General features: G+C 42.7%; 1 protein-coding gene across 2 annotated transcripts in view; it reads right to left on the reverse strand.

The window, feature by feature from the left end:
* Positions 1–531: 531 nt before the first annotated feature.
* Positions 532–18,943, reverse strand: part of MPP1 (MAGUK p55 scaffold protein 1) — a 61,774-nt gene continuing 43,362 nt past the window's right edge. For both annotated transcript variants that reach the window (XM_053473900.1, XM_053473901.1), the window contains exons 7-12: positions 16,771–16,874; positions 16,606–16,686; positions 10,166–10,246; positions 3,499–3,701; positions 3,018–3,089; positions 532–1,835 (exon numbers count right to left, since the gene is read on the reverse strand). In XM_053473900.1, the coding sequence (XP_053329875.1) occupies positions 1,659–1,835; positions 3,018–3,089; positions 3,499–3,701; positions 10,166–10,246; positions 16,606–16,686; positions 16,771–16,874 (718 nt within the window). In that variant the 3' untranslated portion in view covers positions 532–1,658. The remainder of the gene's footprint in view (positions 1,836–3,017; positions 3,090–3,498; positions 3,702–10,165; positions 10,247–16,605; positions 16,687–16,770; positions 16,875–18,943) is intronic.

Consider the following 18,943-nt stretch of genomic DNA (forward strand, 5'->3'; position numbering starts at 1 on the left):
CCCTTCGCAATTCCGTCAGACTTTCTGCCTCATACGCAACTTTCAAAACCTCTCTGAAAACCCATCTGTTCAGGGAAGCGTACAACATTCCTTCCCAATACTCCCAACCATCATCATAATCAAACCATTTGAACAATCAACAGCTTCAACACATCATCAGAAACAGATCAACTTATCCCCATCCATGCAGTCCTCTCCTATTGTCTCACTTCCCCCTCAACCACGGACTAGATTGTAAACTCGCAAGAGCAGGGTCCTCTTCCCCTTTGCACCAGTTTGTTATTGTATGTGTTTCTAAATTGTTGGAGGTGTAAGTTGGTTGTGGTCACAATCATTTGGAAACTGGGATGAAAAGTAATAATTTGAAATTGTTAAACTATGGACATTGCATGCATTTTTACACTAAAAAAATGCATGGACCTACAAGAAAGTACGATTACACCCATCACCCTTAAAGAGTTATAGTCTTACTGGTTTCCCAGTAAGATATATTAATGAATACTTAAATAAAATTAACAGCAATTTGGTATCAACAAAATAGTCGAAACAAACACTGATTCACACTCTCAATAACATTAACTTGAACTTTATTTACTTTTATTACTTAGGCATATTCTTAAATCTCCCTCATACCTGCTTATCTCCACTGCAACCTCCCTTCATATCCACTATTTCTATAATTTCTCTCTCATGTACCATGATTTTACTTCTATCTGGACATCCAACTTCTAAATGTGCAATTGCTTTTCTACTATACAGCAGTATTTCTTTTATTCTCTAGAGCAGGGGTGTGGAACCTTTTTTTTTTGCCAAGGGCCATTTGGATATTCATAACATCATTTGCGGGCCAAACAAAATCAACTAAACAAATTGCCCCACATTGTGTATTTATCCCACCAGACAGCTCTCCCCTGTGAATGAATGCCCCCATATCCTTGTGTATTGTCCCCAGCCAGCTTCACATTGTATATTTATCCCACCTTTGGTATTGATTTAGGTGACGCCCCTAGCCAGCACTCCCTTCGGAATTAATGCCCCCCCCAGCCAGTCTCACATTGTATTTATGCCAACCAGCCATCCTCCCTCCTTTAGTATCATGATAACAGACTGCATCAACAGGACCTGCCTAGCACCCAAACTGGAAGCATAGGACTTTCCATCTTCCACCCCCTTACCTGAAATGCAGCTTTATCTCTGCTGCTCGCACTCCGTGCGAACAACTCCTCTTTACCGCCCAGGGGAAGGAGGAACACAGCAGGGTCATGTGACGTCACTCCGCTGGGTTCCAATCCCCTTGGCAGTACAACAGACGCACAGGTAATCAGCGGGCCCCATAGAGAGTGGCGGGATTGGTCACAGTTGCGAACTCCCTGCAACTGAGTTAAAGACGGCCCTGGCGGTCATGGTACGATCTCCAGTTGCCTTGGTAGGGCCAGACCAAATGTTTTTGGACATTCCAGACCCCTGTTCTAGAGTAATTTGTACATACTATTCGTTTGGCATGTGGTGTAAAATATTCAGTTTTTCTAGGTTTAGCGTTTGCAGAGTTGGATTTAATTAAGGAATTAATTAATGGCCAGGTTCCTTTCCTGGACAGGAAAATAGCTTACATCTGAGAGAGAGAGATAGTAAACTCTGGTATAAAATGGAGGGAATACTTAGTAAACCCAAGATACCGGTACCCATTGAGGAGTGGTACAGGCTACATCAAAAGCACTCAGTAGATCCTGTACTGCTTGCTCTACACCATTATTAACTAGCATTATGTCGAAGTGTTGTGCATAACGAGATCGGAGTTCCTCTGAGTCTGCACGAAGCTTCAACACAGCATTTGACTGAAATACAAAACAGAAAAACAGAAAGGATACATGTTAAACATTTGTGAAATAAGCTTCGAATTCATAGGGCAGACAGATCATTAAGTACTAAAGAAATATTCTGCCTATAGATACAAACAAATAAAAAAAATAAGAGGATTGATATAAAATTAGCACTATGCTGTCGGAGCAAAGATAAACTACAGCTTTTTCTATACATGTATCTGGATATGAAAAACTTAGATAAAAGAACCATTCATATCCAAAATCTTCAGTGATGTATACATAAATGTACAAAAATCTAATGTGTACATTGTCCTTTTGTATTTTGTCCTTGGGAAGGTGCATCTTTCCCTAAGAAACAGTTTGTGTGGACTGATTTCCCAGATGATCACCAACACATCAGCTTTCCTGGCAGACTAAATCATGATTTAGTTACCTGTATAAATGCAATTATATATATATATATATATATATATATATATATTTATATATATATATATATATATATTTATTTATATTGTACATAAGAGTTGTCATATTTTACACAAACCTATGCATTTTAGTCTATAAATGATGCAATACACATAATTGTATTAAAAAATCCTATGCCATTAGAGGAACGTATTTAAAACGCTGCATTTGTGGTGCTTTACACTTATTGTTCTTCCGTGGAGGTTGGTACACACGGCAGATACAACCGTGCTTGGTGATTTCCGCACTTCACACTACATCAGAGACAAGATTTGAGCCACTGGAGAGGCCTGAGAACCAGCCTCCTCCGTACCGACTATGGGCCCTGGCTTTGTAAAGACTTCTGTGTATACACCCAGATGTATATCACATCACTTGCAACCAGGGAGTGACCGCCATTGTTTTAGTTTAATGTCAGACCCCCCCCCCATTGTGCAATACTATGTTGTATAAGTCACCCCCCATGGTGTATTAATGTGGTCTAGAAATCACTCCCCCCCCGTGGTGTACTATATGTTGTATAAGTCAGTCCCCCCAGTTCCACCACCACAGATATTTATCCAGCCATGTGTGTGAAAAATAGAGTCTCAGCTAGTGACTGGGAAACCAGGGAAAGACTATGTTGTCCCAGGCTAAGGGACGACAAGTCATTGGAGGTAGTCGGTCGGACTATCCAGTTCCGTGACAGGTGTAATCAAAAGCCACAGTTACAGATACTCTACTTACCTCCTCTTTGTCAGTAGGCGAGATGAAAACAATGAACGGAGCCAGTTCTGCTGTCCGCACCATCTTCAAAGTCTAACAAAGAAACAGTCAACAGTTTTTGCATAATCTGTACGCCCTTACACCTACTCTGAGAGACACAGACCAATACCATAGTATAAACAAACCACTTGTTACACATATCACATGAGGTTTATGGCTAGCTAGGTGATTAGACATGTTTTGAATGTAGTTAATTTTGAGTATTATCTTGAATACAACATGGAAAGCATTCCTAATCTTCAATGGATTATGGACAATATCTCAGCCTTACAAAGTTTAGAAAACCAGGGGCGTTTTATCAAAATTATATTTGACCAACATTTTAAGTGTTACTGGACTACTTCAACATCTACTGGAAGTTGTACAATTACAAGTACAAGAATTTAAAATTCACATGTCAGCATCATCCTACATTTACTCAAATAAGCCTTTTTTTTCTTACCTGTGGCTCAATATCCAGAACTGCCACCTTTCCCTCTTTATGAACCTGTTTCACAGTCTGGAGCTTAGTTCCAAACATGTATCCATTGAAGCTTCCGAACTCCAAAAACTGATTTTCTGAGACTGACTGGGTCATCTCCTCTGCTGAAACAAAGTGATAGTTGCTTCCATCTTCTTCTCCACGCTTGGGGGGACGAGAAGTGTCTGTTTATACACAGAAAGCACTTAATGGAGATGTAATTAAAAACAACCCAAGGTAAAAACATAGAACAAAGCTGAAACTGGAAGATTAAACTCTTTTGAACTTTTCCAACAGTCAAGCATCCTGAGACCATTCATGTGTGGGGTTGCTTCTCAGCCAAGGGAGTAGACTCACTCACAATTTTGCCTAAGAACACAGCTATGAATAAAGAATGGTACCAACACATCCTTCGAACGCAACTTCTCCCAACCATCCAAGAACAATTTGGTGACAAACAATGCCTTTTCCAGCATGATGGAGCACTGAAATTGGGTCCATGGCCAGACCTTAATCCCATTGAGGACTGTGGTCAACTTTTAACCCCTTCAATCCCAGGGGTTTTTGGTACCTCAAAGCCCAGAGTAATTTTGCCATTTTTGCGCTATGTCGGTTCAGCGATTATTCTCTTTTCCTGTGAATAGTGTACCTGTCATGATTAACTCATATAACGTAGGGGATGCATGGAAGGGTAACCCAGCAGAGGTGGTTAGTTTCTTTGTTTAAGCATTCAATGAGTTAATCTGAGGTTGATTTAAATGTGTTTTTGTGCATGCCCTCTGTATCTGTCCTGGCTAGAGGTGTCATCTTTCCAAAGGACCCCTGTGGTGATTCATGGCCTAACTGATAAGGATCCTTAGTTATAGGAATTCCATTCCTATCTTAAGTGGAGGGTTTCCATCACCTTTACCCCACCATAACTTATTGGCACATCAAAGATGGGACCCGATTCTTGGGGATGGTGTCATATAATCAGCCATGTGGTCAGAGGGGCGTTTGCTTGCAAAAGTCTGATTTAGGGACAATGCAGCGACCGCAAAGCAGAACTCCATGATATACCGTATTTGCTGATTATAAGACGACCCCCCAAAATCAAAATATTAATTTAGGGAAAAAACAAAAAGCCTGAATATAAGACTACCCTATAGGAAAAAAGTTTTCCTAGTAAATATTAATTCATGTAAACTAATTTTCATATTTACTAAAAGCTATGATTGAGAAAAATATATTTTTTATTTCCTTTTACTTGCCAACCTTGCCCCCCCCAGTTATACACATCTGCCCCCAGGCTTGCCACCCTGCCCCCAGAAATACCTTATACCCCCCTATTTGCCACTCTGCCCCATGATGTGCCTTTTAACCCTCTATATGCCACTCTGCCTCCAGAAATGTCTTATACCCTCCTATATGCCACTGTGCCCCATGATATGCCTTTTAACCCCCTATATGCCTTATACCTCTATATGCCACTCTGGCATATAGGGGGTTAAAAAGGCATATCATGGGGCAGAGGGGCATATAGGGGGTTAAAAGGCATATCAGAAATGTCTTATACCCTCCTTTATGCCACTGTGCCCCATGATATGCCTTTTAACCCCCTATATGCCCCTCTGCCCCATGATATGCCTTATACCAGAGTGGCATTTAGGGGGTTAAAAGGCATATCATGGGGCTGAGTGGCATATAGGGGGTTAAAATGCATTTCTGGAGAGCTATATATATATACTGCTAACAGCAATCACACTCCTATCAAGCCAAGGCAGCCAGTACATGCTGGAACCTGGGGATGTTAGAAGTGTGATTACAGCCTCCCTATGCTATGCTACCACCCCCACCCCCTTTACACATCCATGCTATCACACACACACACTCATTCACAAACATTTAAATACTCATTCATTCCATTAATCACACATACACACGCTCAAATCACCCACCCCCTTACCTGATCTCCCACTCGCAGACTTCTGCAGGGGCCCGGCTGTGCGAGCAACTTCTCTGGCCCCGCCCCCAGAGGAAGGAGGGGGGATGTAGAGCTATGTGAGGACTGTGCTAGCTTCCTGTTTCCTGCTGCTAATAGCAGAGACGCCGCTCGCGATCAAAGCCCGGTAAGCAGCACGGCCGAAGCAGAATGAGGTCTGATTAGAAGACGACCTCGATTATAAGACGAGGGGTATTTTTCAGAGCATTTGCTCTGTAAAAAACCTCGTCTTATAATCGAGCAAATCCGGTACTCTGATCGGAACATCATCATAAGGAACCATCTGGACTTAAGGAGTTCCCACAGTCCTACTTATTGGAGAAACTCGTGAGTGAGGGTCCTGTGTTTAAGTCCCTTTGTTTTTAAGAACTGTTTGCCGTTTTATTTTTATTTTGTATGTCTTGTTTTTTGTAATTCTGGCACTGTGTAATCTTTGTATTTTTGTTATTAAAATATTCATAATCCAAGTCAGTCTTTGGGCTCTAGTATCGATGTCCACAATCCCTAAGAGAGGATAACACGTTACTAGGGCTGCAACAACTAATCGATAAAATCGATAATGAAATTCGTTGGCAACGAATGTCATTATCGATTAGTTGAATCGATTATTATCGATTATAAAATGAGGGTTTTTTCAGAGCAAACGCTCTGAAAAATCCCCCTCATTATATAATCCGTTTAGTCTGACTCACCGTCTCACAGCAGCAGCTCCTACTTACTCCCCCTCCCTGTAATCACTGTGACAACTGGCCCCGCCCCTTCCTTCTCCAGGCCAGAACCACATGGCTGTGACACTCATCTAACTGTAAGTATATGTATATATATATATATATATATATATATATATATATATATGTGTATATATGTATGTAATATATATATATATATATATATATATATATATATATATATATATATGTGTATATATGTATGTATGATATATATATATATATATATATATATATATATATATATATATATATATATATATGTGTATATATGTATGTAATATATATATATATATATATATATATATATATATATATATATATGTGTATATATGTATGTAATATATATATATATATATATATATATATATATATATATATATATATATATATATATATGTGTATATATGTATGTATGATATATATATATATATATATATATATATATATATATATATATATATATATATATTTGGGCTACTGAAAGTTAGGGAGGTGGGGGTTAATTTAGGGGCAGTTATGGTTAATTGGGTGTTTAGGGTTAATTTAGGGGCAGTTATGTTAATAGGGTGTTTAGGGTTAATTTAGGAGCAGCTGTGGTTAATGGGGTGTTTTGGGTTAATTTGAGGCAGTTGTGGTTAATGGTGTGTTTAGGGTTAATTTAGGGGATGCTGTGGTTGATGGGGTCTTTAGGGTTAATTTAGGGGATGCTGTGGTTAAGGGGGTGTTAAGGGTTAATTTAGGGGCAGTTATGGTTAATGGGGACTTTAGGGTTAATTTAGGGGAATCTAAATCCTGGGGGCAGTGAAGTGACATATCTGGGGGTATAAGGCATATACAGTATATAAGGCATATGTGGGGAGGGCAGTGTGGCATGTCTGGGGAGGACGGAGTGGTGTATCAGGGTGTATAAGGCATATCTGGGGGTAGAGAAGTGGCATGTCTGGGAGGCAAGGTGGCATGTCTGGGGAGGATGGAGTGGGGTATCAGGGGATATAAGGCGTATCAGGCACAGTGGCAGATGTGGGAGGCAGCGTGGAGTGGCAGATGTGGGAGGCAGCGTGGCATATGTGGGAGGCATTGTGGAGTGGCAGATGTGGGAGGCAGCATGGCGTGGCATATGTGGGGAGGGCAGTGTGGCATGTCTGGGGAGGATGGAGTGGTGTTTCAGGGGGTATAAGGCGTATCAGACACAGTGGCATGTGGGGGGTAGAGTGGAGTGGCAAATGTGGGAGGCAGCGTGGAGTGGCAGATGTGGGAGGCAGCGTGGAGTGGCAGATGTGGGAGGCAGCGTGGAGTGCTGTGGTAGGCAGTGTGGCATATGTGGGGGGGCAGCATGGTATGTCTGGGAGGCAGCGTAGCAAGCCTGGGCTCAAATGTGCATATATTGGGGGGCTGGTTGGGAAATGAAGACAAGAAATTTATTATCAAAGTTTTTTTATTCTGCTGTTTGTATTTAATATCATTTGTTTAGTAAATTATTTTAAATAAATGAAAAATTTACATTCGTTTTTTTTATCCGATTAATCGATTAATCGAAAAAATAATCGGCCAACTAATCGATTATTAAAATAATCGTTAGTTGCAGCCCTACACGTTACCATATTGTTATTACGTTCTACAGGATATATATATATATATATATGTTGTTTGCCCGGGGTGGCTTGATATATATATATAGCGAATTTCGGATTTCTCACGAATCCGGTATCAAAATTGTGAGTGGTGGCAGACTACCTGGGGGGATACAGGCAGGATTTGGGGGTTAATTTGGTATAACTTATGCCTTGTTAAGGGGTCAAGTTAGTAAATCCAGAGGCCTGGTGCTATTAACCCCTTCATGCCCACGCCCTCCACACAGTCACGGCTTGGCAAGTAGTCCTGACCGTGACAGTACCCATGTAAACTATATATTGTTTTTTCAAGGAGAGATAGAGCTTTCTTTTGATACCATAGTTGGTAGCGAAAATTACGTTTTTTACGTTTTCCCTCTGAATCCTCACAAAATTAGGTAAAGTGATGGAAAATCCCCTCCAAATGTATCAATCCAGGTGTCCTGATTTCAGAAATACCTAATTTATATAGGATTTTCCATACTTTCCCAGCACCAGGGAACATACTATAAGGTGTACATTTTTTGTAGAATTTTTATGCTTATGGCTTAACGGGTTTGGGGGTTGTGAACGGAGGCAGGAGGGTTATACTGGGTAGATGTTATGCTAGGGCAATGAGATGTATGGTTTTTAAATTTTTTAATCATTATTATCTTTTTTATATACCGTATTTGCTCGATTATAATACGAGGTTTTTTTCAGAGCAAATGCTCTGAAAAATACCCCTAGTCTTCTAATCGGGGTCGTCTTCTAATCAGACCTCAAATAGAGGTCTGATTAGGAGACTAAGATCCAGATCCCCCGCACCGCTGCAGGGGACCTGGATCCTCCTGTCTCACCCCCCATCATACACACACTTACTGGTGTTTCCTGCTGTATTGCCGGTGCAGCGGGTTGACGTCAACGCGATCCGCGTAGACAACGTCCGCTGCAGCCGGAAGGAGGTGTGGCTAGCAGCGGGGGTTGTCTGCGTCCGTCGCGTAGACCTTCCCCGACTGTCAGAGATCAGAGTTCCCCGCTGATCTCTGACAGGCGGGGAAAGTATACGCAACGGACGCATACAAACCCCCGCTGCCAACTCCACCTCCTTCCGGCTGCAGCGGAAGGCGACGTCAACCCGCTGCCCCGGCTGGACACACCGGTAAGAGAGGGCTGAGAGGGGAGAGTGTGTGTGTGTTAAATGGGGGTATAGGGTGTGTGTGTGTTAAATGGGGGCATAGGGCATTTCTGGAGTGGCGTTAACGGGGCATTTAATAGAGCACTCTGCCTCCTGAAATGCCTTATACCTCCCTATATGCCACTCTGCCCCATAATATGCATTTTAACCCCCTAAATGCCAGAATGGGATATAGGGGAATAAGGCATTTCTGAGGCAGAGTGGCACATAGGGGGTCAAAAGGCATACCATGGGGCACAGTGGCATATAGAGGGTTAAAAGGCATATCATGGGCCACAGTGCCATATTGGAGTGGCAAGCCTGGGGGCAGATGTGCGTAACTGGGGGACAGGTTGGAAAATACAAGAAATACAAGAAAGTTAATAATCAGATTTTGGGGGGTCGTCTTATAATCGAGCAAATACGGTATTTTTTTGTATTTTTTATATATATATATTTTTAAAAATGCCAGTGATGACACCACTTAGCTCACATTATTATTTTTTTTTTATTATTTATATTATTTTAATGATTTTTTAATTATTATTTTTTAAATGAATAAGCGTTTTTTTCCCCCTCCTTTTCTGTTCCAGGACGGGAGGGGGTTGAGAGACATGATTTCTCACTCCCCTCCCTGCGATCCCCCTGCACCGATCACACTGTGATCTCTATGCAATTCCTCATAGACGTGCATAGAGATCGCAGCGTCTGTGCCTCATCGGAGGCTATCCTGTCCTCCGATGAACTTTCGGGTTATGTCAGTAGTGACGCAACCCGGAAGGGAATGCCCGATTGCGTTTTGAAATGTAGTTTGAAATGTAACATCTTTCCGGCTTTCATGCCGGAAGCTGTTACATCAGATCAGACAGCAGAAAGCTGGCGATGCTGGCTTCTGCCGTCAGGGGAGAGTCCAGGCTGTCAAACGACAGCCTGATCTCCCGTGCAGCGGCAGGGATGTGTCCCTGACGCTGCAAGAAGGGCTGGACGTACCGGTACGTCCATAGGGGATTCTTAGAATGCGTTTTTTGGACGCACCGGTACGTCCATAGGGGATTGAAGGGGTTAAACATGTGTAGATTCACACAATGTATTCTATTTAAGCTGCGATTGTAGTAAAAGGCACAGAAGTGAATTAAAGAACCATATTCTTTTACAGAGCAATGACACTTACGTGGGGCTGGATAGCTAAATCGTTCAGGATACTTCGTTAGCAAAGCATTCTTTATGTGGCTGCGTCCAACACCACTGACGCCTAAATAAAAAATATTAGAGTTAGATGAAATTTTTTTTATACATCTGCAAAGAAAACATTCTAAATTTTATAGCCACCTATATGTTTGTAGATGACATGTTAAAGCAATCGCTAACTTTTCTGAATCTAACAGTTTTACAGCAACAACCATGTAATGACATTTACATGTACTCATGTTTAAGTATACCACTGGTCCTAAAATTTCTAGTTTTTACTAGTACCCTAGGTCAGGGGCGTCTAACATGCAGCCAGCTGGACTTCGAGGTGTGGCCCGCAGGAGATTTCCTGGTGGGCCGGCACACAGAGATGCCATTACTGCAGTTGTATGGCTGCATACGCCGACTGCTTAATGATTTTGAAGCGGCCAGCATGCAGGCACTATGCCCCCCAGTGCCTTAGTGAGGCTCTTTGTCCCGCCCCCTTTGAAAATGCGACGTGACGCTCAAGGGGGGCTGAGTCCCACGGAAGAGTTCTTCCTGAAGGGGAGAAAAGCATGTCGGAGGAGAACAGTGGAAGGAAGCCAGCAAAAAAGTCTAAAGAAAATTACTTAGGGCGATAGATGGAAGGGGACCCATATTCAAAGGGGGGCTACCTCGGGCCAACAATTACCGTATTTGCTCGATTATAAGACGACCCTGATTATAAGACGACCCCCCAAAATCTGAATATTAACTTAGGGAAAAAAAGAAAAAGCCTGAATATAAGACGACCCTAAAGGAAAAAAGTTTTACCAGTAAATGTTAATTCATGTAAACTATTTTTTTTAATATTTTTTTGTTTTTATTTCCTTGTATTTTCCAACCTGTCCCCCAGTTACGCACATCTGCCCCCAGGCTTGCCACACCAATATGGCACTGTGGCCCATGATATGCCTTTTAACCCTCTATATGCCACTGTGCCCCATGGTATGCCTTTTGACCCCCTATGTGCTACTCTGCCTCCAGAAATGCCTTATACCCCTATATCCCATTCTGGCATTTAGGGGGTTAAAATGCATATTATGGGGCAGAGTGGCATATAGGGAGGTATAAGGCATTCCAGGAGGCAGAGTGGCATTAAGAGAGTTAAAAGGAATTGTATAGAGCACTCTGCCTCCAGAAATGCATTTATACCCCTATATGCCACTCTGGCATTTAGGGGGTTAAAAGGCATATTATGGGGCAGAGTGGCATATAGGGAGGTGAAATGCCTCATACCTCCCCTATATGCCACTCTGCCCCATAATATGCTTTTTAACCCCCTAAATGCCAGAGTGGCATATAGGGGTATAAGGCATTCTAGAAATGCCCTATGCCCCCATTTAACACACTAACACACACACACACTTACCGGTGCCTCCAATTTCCTGCTGTTTTGCCGGGGCAGCGGGTTGACGTCTCCTTCCGCTGCAGCCGGAAGGAGGTGGAGTTGGCAGCGGGGGTTTGTCTGCGTCCATCGCGCATACCTTCCCCGGCTGTCAGAGATCAGAGCACCGGTGCGGGGAACTCTGATCTCTGACAGTCGGGGAAGGTATGCGCGACGGACGCAGACAACCCCCGGCTGCTAGCCACACCTCCTTCCGGCTGCAGCGGACGTTGTCTACGCGGATCGCTGCCCCGGCAATACAGCAGGAAGCACCGGTAAGTGTGTATGGGAGGGAGGGAGACAGGAGGATCCAGGTCCCCTGCAGCGGTGCGGGGGATCTGGATCTTAGTCTCATAATCAGACCTCTATTTGAGGTCTGATTAGAAGACGACCCCGATTAGAAGACGAGGGGTATTTTTCAGAGCATTTGCTCTGAAAAAAACCTCGTCTTATAATCGAGCAAATACGGTAAATACAAAAAGGGGGCGGCTGAGGGTTATAAGCACACAACAGGGTGGCTGGGGCATTACATAAAAATCAATACACAAAGGTGTGGGGGCATAAATGCACAAAGGGAGCTGGCTGGGGGCACAAATACACATGGGGCAATACACAAGGGTGTGTGGGGGGGAACATTAACACTAAAGGGGGGCCTGGCTGGGGCATCAACACACAAGGGGGCAAACACACAAACCACAAAGCAGTGTGGAAAGGATTTTTTATGCTTTGTGTAGCTTAACCCATCCTGATGTGGGTGTCGGTGTGGCAGACCCCTCCCTGGTTTGTGTGTGTCAGTGTGGCAGAGCCTGTTCTGGTGTGTGTGTGTGTGTGTGTGTATGTGGGAGTCGGTGTAGCAGAGCCAGTCCTGGTGTGTGCGTCTGGCTGCCAGTGTGGCAGAGCCTGTCCTGGTGTGTGTGTGTGTGTGGGCGTCGGTGCGGCAGGACCTGTCCTGGTGTGTATTTGGTCATCTGTTTCTTGGCACTTTACTTACTGTAGAAATAAATAGAACTATTTAATTTTTAACTTATCTACAGATAAAACACTGTTCTGAATTTGTAGTCACTTCAGAGGACAAAAGTTTCTAGGTCCAGAAATAAGTGAGAGGAAAAGTGAAGGTTTTGTGTTATTTACTCTATTTCAATCTACGTTTTATTAAAAAGGATCAGTGGTACTAAATTGTGGCATCAGGCGTTCAGTGTATGATGTTTTTTTTGGTGTACTGATGTACTCCCAATCCCATCACATAAGATTCTATCTTATACTATCTGCCTAGCACAGATGTCAGCTTTATCCAGTACACATTGATGTCGAGGAGGTAAGATTCTGTCTATTTTACTTATGTCCATAAAATGGCCACCAAAATCCTCAGCACCAGGCCCATGATGCTCTTAATCCGGCCCTGCCTCCAGTGTGCGTCAGCCATCTTAAATCGAGCTTGTACCTACAGTGTGCACCAGCCTTGTGCAGTTTTATTTGGCTAAACTTGGTTTAAATGGTTTGTGGACTGACTTTGTTCTACTGTTTAACTAATTTAGTATTGATAGAATGACACAAGAGTTGATTAAAAAACTGTCCACTGCTCTTTTCATTGCCGCCAAATTAACCCTGTATTAATACGCATTATAAAACTAAAAAGACAAAATTTTCTCCCGGTGAAAAACGTGCGGCCCATGTACATTCATTTCTAATTAAGTGGCCCGGTGCAGAAAAAGCTTGGACAACCCTGCCCTAGGTGAACTATGTGCCATGCCTACTTTTTTGAATGCAGTTTCCATTATGGAAAAATCACTGTGGAGACCTCTACCAGTTCAGTGGCCCAAGACAACGGCATCATTTTACCTATGAGTTATTAATGGCTATGGCACTGAGAGTAACTTCCTGTCCTGGGGATTCTATGTTATTCAGTTATCACTCTGAATGCTGCATTATCTCTCTATAGAGCTATTGTGTATTGATTACCTCCTTCAGGACCCATCATTGATGAGCACTCCAGCCAGAATATTTAAAAAAACAAAACATTCAAAATAAGGTAGGAAAGGGGTTAAATGGAGGGGAGATAACTACATGCCAAGTTAATTTGGATATCAGTGCTTGATAGCATATTGATATAACCTCTTTAAAGCAAGGAGAATTAATACATGTTGTAATTTGTGACAATTCTGGAAAGCCCTGCTATCAAATGTACATGTGGTTGTGGGGATGAGGGAAGGGGTCAGTGATAGGCATTAGCATTATATTAGTTAAAATTATATTATTAGTATTAGTAAGAATATTCTGGTCTCATGCTCCGCAAAAGGCAGGAAAATTATGTGTAAATATGGGTATAAAACAGAGTTCTTCATGCCACAAGACAAACAGCTTGCTCTGGTGAACAGCAGCTGAAGAGGAGCTGGAAAAAAACATGTATTATATACATACCGTATTTATCGGCGTATAACATGCACTGGTGTATAACACGCACCCCCATTTTTGAACAAAAAAACTGAACAAAAAAAACTTCATCAGAATCACTGCTATCTGGGAAACCACACACACACAGTAAGACACACACACACAGTAAGACACACACACACTAACCCCCCTTCTCAGGATCTCCCCTCTCTCTCCCTAACCCCACCCCGGTCACTTACCTTCAACTTCTGTGTTGGAAGCGTGAGGCGTTTGTCTCGGGTGCCGGCGCTTCACTGCTGAGCGCCGGCACCCGAGACAAACGCCTCACGCTTCCAACACAAGAGTTGAAGCGCTAAGGCAGGCGGCGGCGGCGGAGGCTGAGGCAGGCAGAGGCTGAGGCAGGCGGCGGCGGAGGCTGAGGCAGGCGGCGGCGGAGGCTGAGGCAGGCGGCGGCGGAGGCTGAGGCAGGCGGCGGCGGAGGCTGAGGCAGGCGGCGGCGGAGGCTGAGGCAGGCGGCGGCGGAGGCTGAGGCAGGCGGCGGCGGAGGCTGAGGCAGGCGGCGGCTGAGGCTGAGGCAGGCGGCGGCTGAGGCAGGCGGCTGAGGCAGGCGGCAGCCGCCAGCAGAGGAGTCCTGGATTTCTGTCAGTCAGGGGGGCCCGAGAGTTGCCGAGCGGTCGTCTTCAGCAACCGCTCGGCACCCCTTGGGCCCCCCCTGACTGGCAGAACTCCAGGGCCCGGTCGCAGTTGCGACCCCGGTAGTTCCGCCACTGGCTCTAGGATTTATCGGCGTATAACACGCAGGTAGGATTTCAGCTTCAAATTTTAGTTAAAAAAGTGCGTGTTATACGCCGATAAATACGGTATATAAAATCAGACTGTTAGCGCACAGTAGCGAGAGGTGGTGAAGCATGGCTGAATAGTAGCCTGGATGTCCCTGTGGAAGATTATCCTCATTGTTTCTGAGTTGGAAGCAAACTGGAAGTTTGCCTTTGAGTACTTTTCAATTTAGGAGAGTGCTGAAGAAATGTTTTACGGAGCTAGGTTTAGGTAAAGAAAACTATTCAATGCGTTCAATTAGAATTGGGTCAGCATCGTCCTAAAATCATATTGATTGCTGGACATTCGTTCATTAATTGGGCACAGAAAAGAGCTGTGAAAATATGTTATGGAGAGAACAGGCCGTTGTTTTCATAGGGTAGGGATAGTACACACACATACTCACACATACACATTGGCCACTTTATTAGGTACACCTATTCAATTACTTGTTAGTACAAATAGCTAATCAGCCAATAACAAGGCAGTAACGCAATAAATTTAGGCATGTAGAAGTGCTCAAGACAACTTGCTGAAGTTCAAACCAAGCATCAGAATGGGTAGGAAAGGGAATTTAAGTGACTTTGAATGTGGCACGGTTGTTGGTGCCAGGTGGGCTGGTCTGAGTATTTCAGAAAACTGTATTCTTTCTTCAAATTTAAAAAAATATATAGATGTGTTTTGTCAAAATTATGGTTCATTATTAAATGTTAGCATAATTTTGCATAAAAGGACAGCAATAGTCAGCCAGACAGTTTTCTTCTAAAAAAAAAGAAAAAAATGGTTCTGCACTCCAACTCCCAGGAAGCTGGGTGCTAGCAGGAAAAAGGGACAGCATAAACCCTCTTGAAGCACACAAAGAAAAGAAATCCCAGCACTCCAAACAGCTTCCAATCTTTAGGATACTTTATTTAGAGAAAGCAAAAAAAAAACAAACATTTCGCCCAAACAGGGCCTTTGTCAACATTGCTTTCTCTAAATAAAGTATGCTAAAGATTGGAAGCTGTTTGGAGTGCTGGGATTCCTTTTCTTTAGTTGTCTTCTACTGGACTGAGTAAACTAATGAACCATGTCAACCCCAGCACAGCAAGCGTCAGTGATGCAGGTCGAGAGATATACACTTGCCACGTTCCAAGCATTAGAGCTTAATCATAAGTTTGAATAAGCACCTTTGCACCAACTGACCCAGGAACCGCAGTCGTGACAGTACCCAAAATGTCTGACCTGCTAGAAAATGGAGAAGCTTCCATATGGATTGTGAATTTGAGTGGAATTTACTTCAAAAAGAAAATGCTGTACTGTGTACTGGGTATTTAGTGATAAAAAAATGCATAATGTGGGTTAAATCTTTTGAACACCGTTCTGACAGAAAAACGGATGTTTTACGAATTCTACTCATATAAAAACACCAAAACCTATTGCAAGGAGAGCACGTAAGGAAAAAAGGTATATACAAAGTAAATCTTTATTAAACAATATGATTTAAATACATATAAAAAAATATATATAATAAAAAAGCATCTCGGCACCGAGACACATATAGGAAGGTACATATGAACAAGGGCACAGGACTACAGGAACTAGGATGGAAATACGTATGTATATGAAGGCACAAATAAGAAACACAAGGATGACCACAGCGATAAAGTAAAAAGGAACAAATGAAATAACATACAGCAATGGTACATCGATGCTCAAAAGTTACTAACCAAACCTAGAAACAGCAAAATGCCTGGTGATGAATGGTGCCAAGTCCAAATGTACCAACATACCAATTCTACTCATATTTGCTGGCTGAGTTTACTAACCTATGAGCACCAGTGTTTTCCGGGTGAAAGCTGGAAGAGAAACTACTTCTTCGTAAGAAACCACATCCAGTTGGTCAAATACTAGAGAGAAACATAAGCAGAGACAACAAGTTTTAACACTTTTCTGCAATAAATGGTTTACAGTTAACAGCTGTTTAAACTTACTAGAGCTGTGTTTTGCCAGGTACTTGTCTTTACACTTCTTCTTTTTATTGAAGGGACTACAACTTTGCTGCATCTGAGTAACTGAAGTAGAGCTTGCCACACGCCTGAAAAGAAAAAACAAAACATAAATTAGAAATCAAAAAACATTTAAACTAGACAACATCTAGTATTGAGACCAATAAACTGAAAAGAGGCTAAGATTCTGGGAATTAAGGATGACAAATTTCAAAGCTGCTGTTCCTTAGATGTTATGACCGAACAAGATATTCAAACTCTCAAAGAAGTAATGTCCAAAGAATGGTAATGTCCTTCTCATAAATATCCCAGATTGCATTAATATGTGTATGGCAATTCTTAATGTTGGAGGATACATTTTCTAGAAAAACTATGATACTATTAAGCAATGTACTCCTTGACTAAACTAAAACGGAGAGGATTATAAACTTCAAATTCCTACTACCCCAAATAACAATAACCTTTGTCATGCAAAAACATTATGCAGAAACATTCCTTATGGCAGGGTATGGAAGGCGTTTCAGATTTTTTTTTTTTATATCAAAAAAACAAATAAATTTCATGAACACATCTAAAATCGCTAATCTGAGATTACGCCTTGTATTGTTTAATGGCAAATATTTACACCTAAATTGCACAACAATGGAGACAATTGTTATACCACCAGCCATGCCAGTTTGTATTTAGGATGATGAGAGGCCACAAGGGTATGTACTTATAGTATCTAACAAAAGTGAGTACACCCCTCACATTTTCATAAATATTTATTAGGTATGCACCGATACCATTTTTTTGAGACCAAGTACCAATACTTTTTGACACCAGGAGGCAGGCAAAACTCTGGGATCAGTCAGTGAATCGGCATTGGTATAGGAGCTGGGTGGCAAGCGGCACTTGACTGACACTGACTGCGGCAGCGTACGCTCGCTCAGTGATTCAGGCACAGGGCCGGACTGGGAATGAAAAGCAGCCCTGGAAACATTTGGAGACCAGCCCCATATAGTTTATCTCGCGGTCGTGCTCTTATACCCACACGCAGACCTAACACATACCCGAGTCACACTATTTGCCATACAAATAACTATAAAGCATTTTTATCACATTATTTGTATTAAAATGCCAGAAAGCAAAAGTGTTAAAATGCCCTAATAAATTAAATACATTAGACATAATGGAATCAAAACATTTGCTACTGCAAACATTTTTAGATGAAAAAGTTCCATTTTATTCACTGGAACAAAACAGTGATCACATTATTCTTGTAAGAAACTTTTATTTCTTTATTAATTCATGTAAACTATTTTTTCATAGTTAATAAAAGCTATGATTGAGAAATTTTTGTTTTTATTTCCTTTCATTTGCCAACTTGCCCCCCCAGTTATGCACATCTGCCCCCAGGGTTGCCACTCTGCCCCCAAAAATGCCTTATAGCCCCCTATATGCCACTCTGCCTCCCTGATATGCCTTATACCCTCCTATATGCGACTCTGCCCCATGATATGCCTTTTAACCCCTATTTGCCACTCTGCCTCCAGAAATGCCTTATACCCCCTATATGCCACTCTGCCACCTTATACCGCTATAAGCCAGGGCTTCTCTGACTGAGCACTGGAAGATCATGTCACGCCGGTACTCCATCATAGAAGCCCTGGCGGAAGTGTCTGATGTGGCGGAAGTGTCTGACGTGTCAGAAGTTTGACTGCCAGAGAGGAGGATCCATGTCCCTTGCAGCTCTGCGGGTGTCGGGCTGGTAGGAGCAAGGTGAGGAACCCAGTACGCAGGCTACCTTCCAGGAGATGAGGGAAGGTTTAGTGGACAAGGCAATATCAGAGACAGTCCGAAGATCAGGGCGGGAGAGTGCAGCGAAGTCCGTAAGACAAGCCAAAATTCGGGATCGGGGAAAACAGGATAAGCGAAGTACAAAGTCAAGGGTCAAAACCAGAAATCACAAATATCGGGAGCGCAAACTAAATAGCTCTGTCTGGGAAAATAACTGAGCACCGAGTGAAGCTCAGTGCCAGTTTTTAAATCCTCCACTAAATGTCGCCCCTCCTCCTTGCGTGGTGACGTTGAAGTGCGTTCCCCAGGCTACGTCGTGCAGGAAACTAGAAGAGACAGGAGGGGGCGCGCGCCTATACACAGTTGAAGGAGCTGGTTC

The sequence above is a fragment of the Spea bombifrons genome, chromosome 8 (genome assembly GCF_027358695.1).
Source record: "Spea bombifrons isolate aSpeBom1 chromosome 8, aSpeBom1.2.pri, whole genome shotgun sequence".
Lineage (NCBI taxonomy): Eukaryota > Metazoa > Chordata > Amphibia > Anura > Pelobatidae > Spea > Spea bombifrons.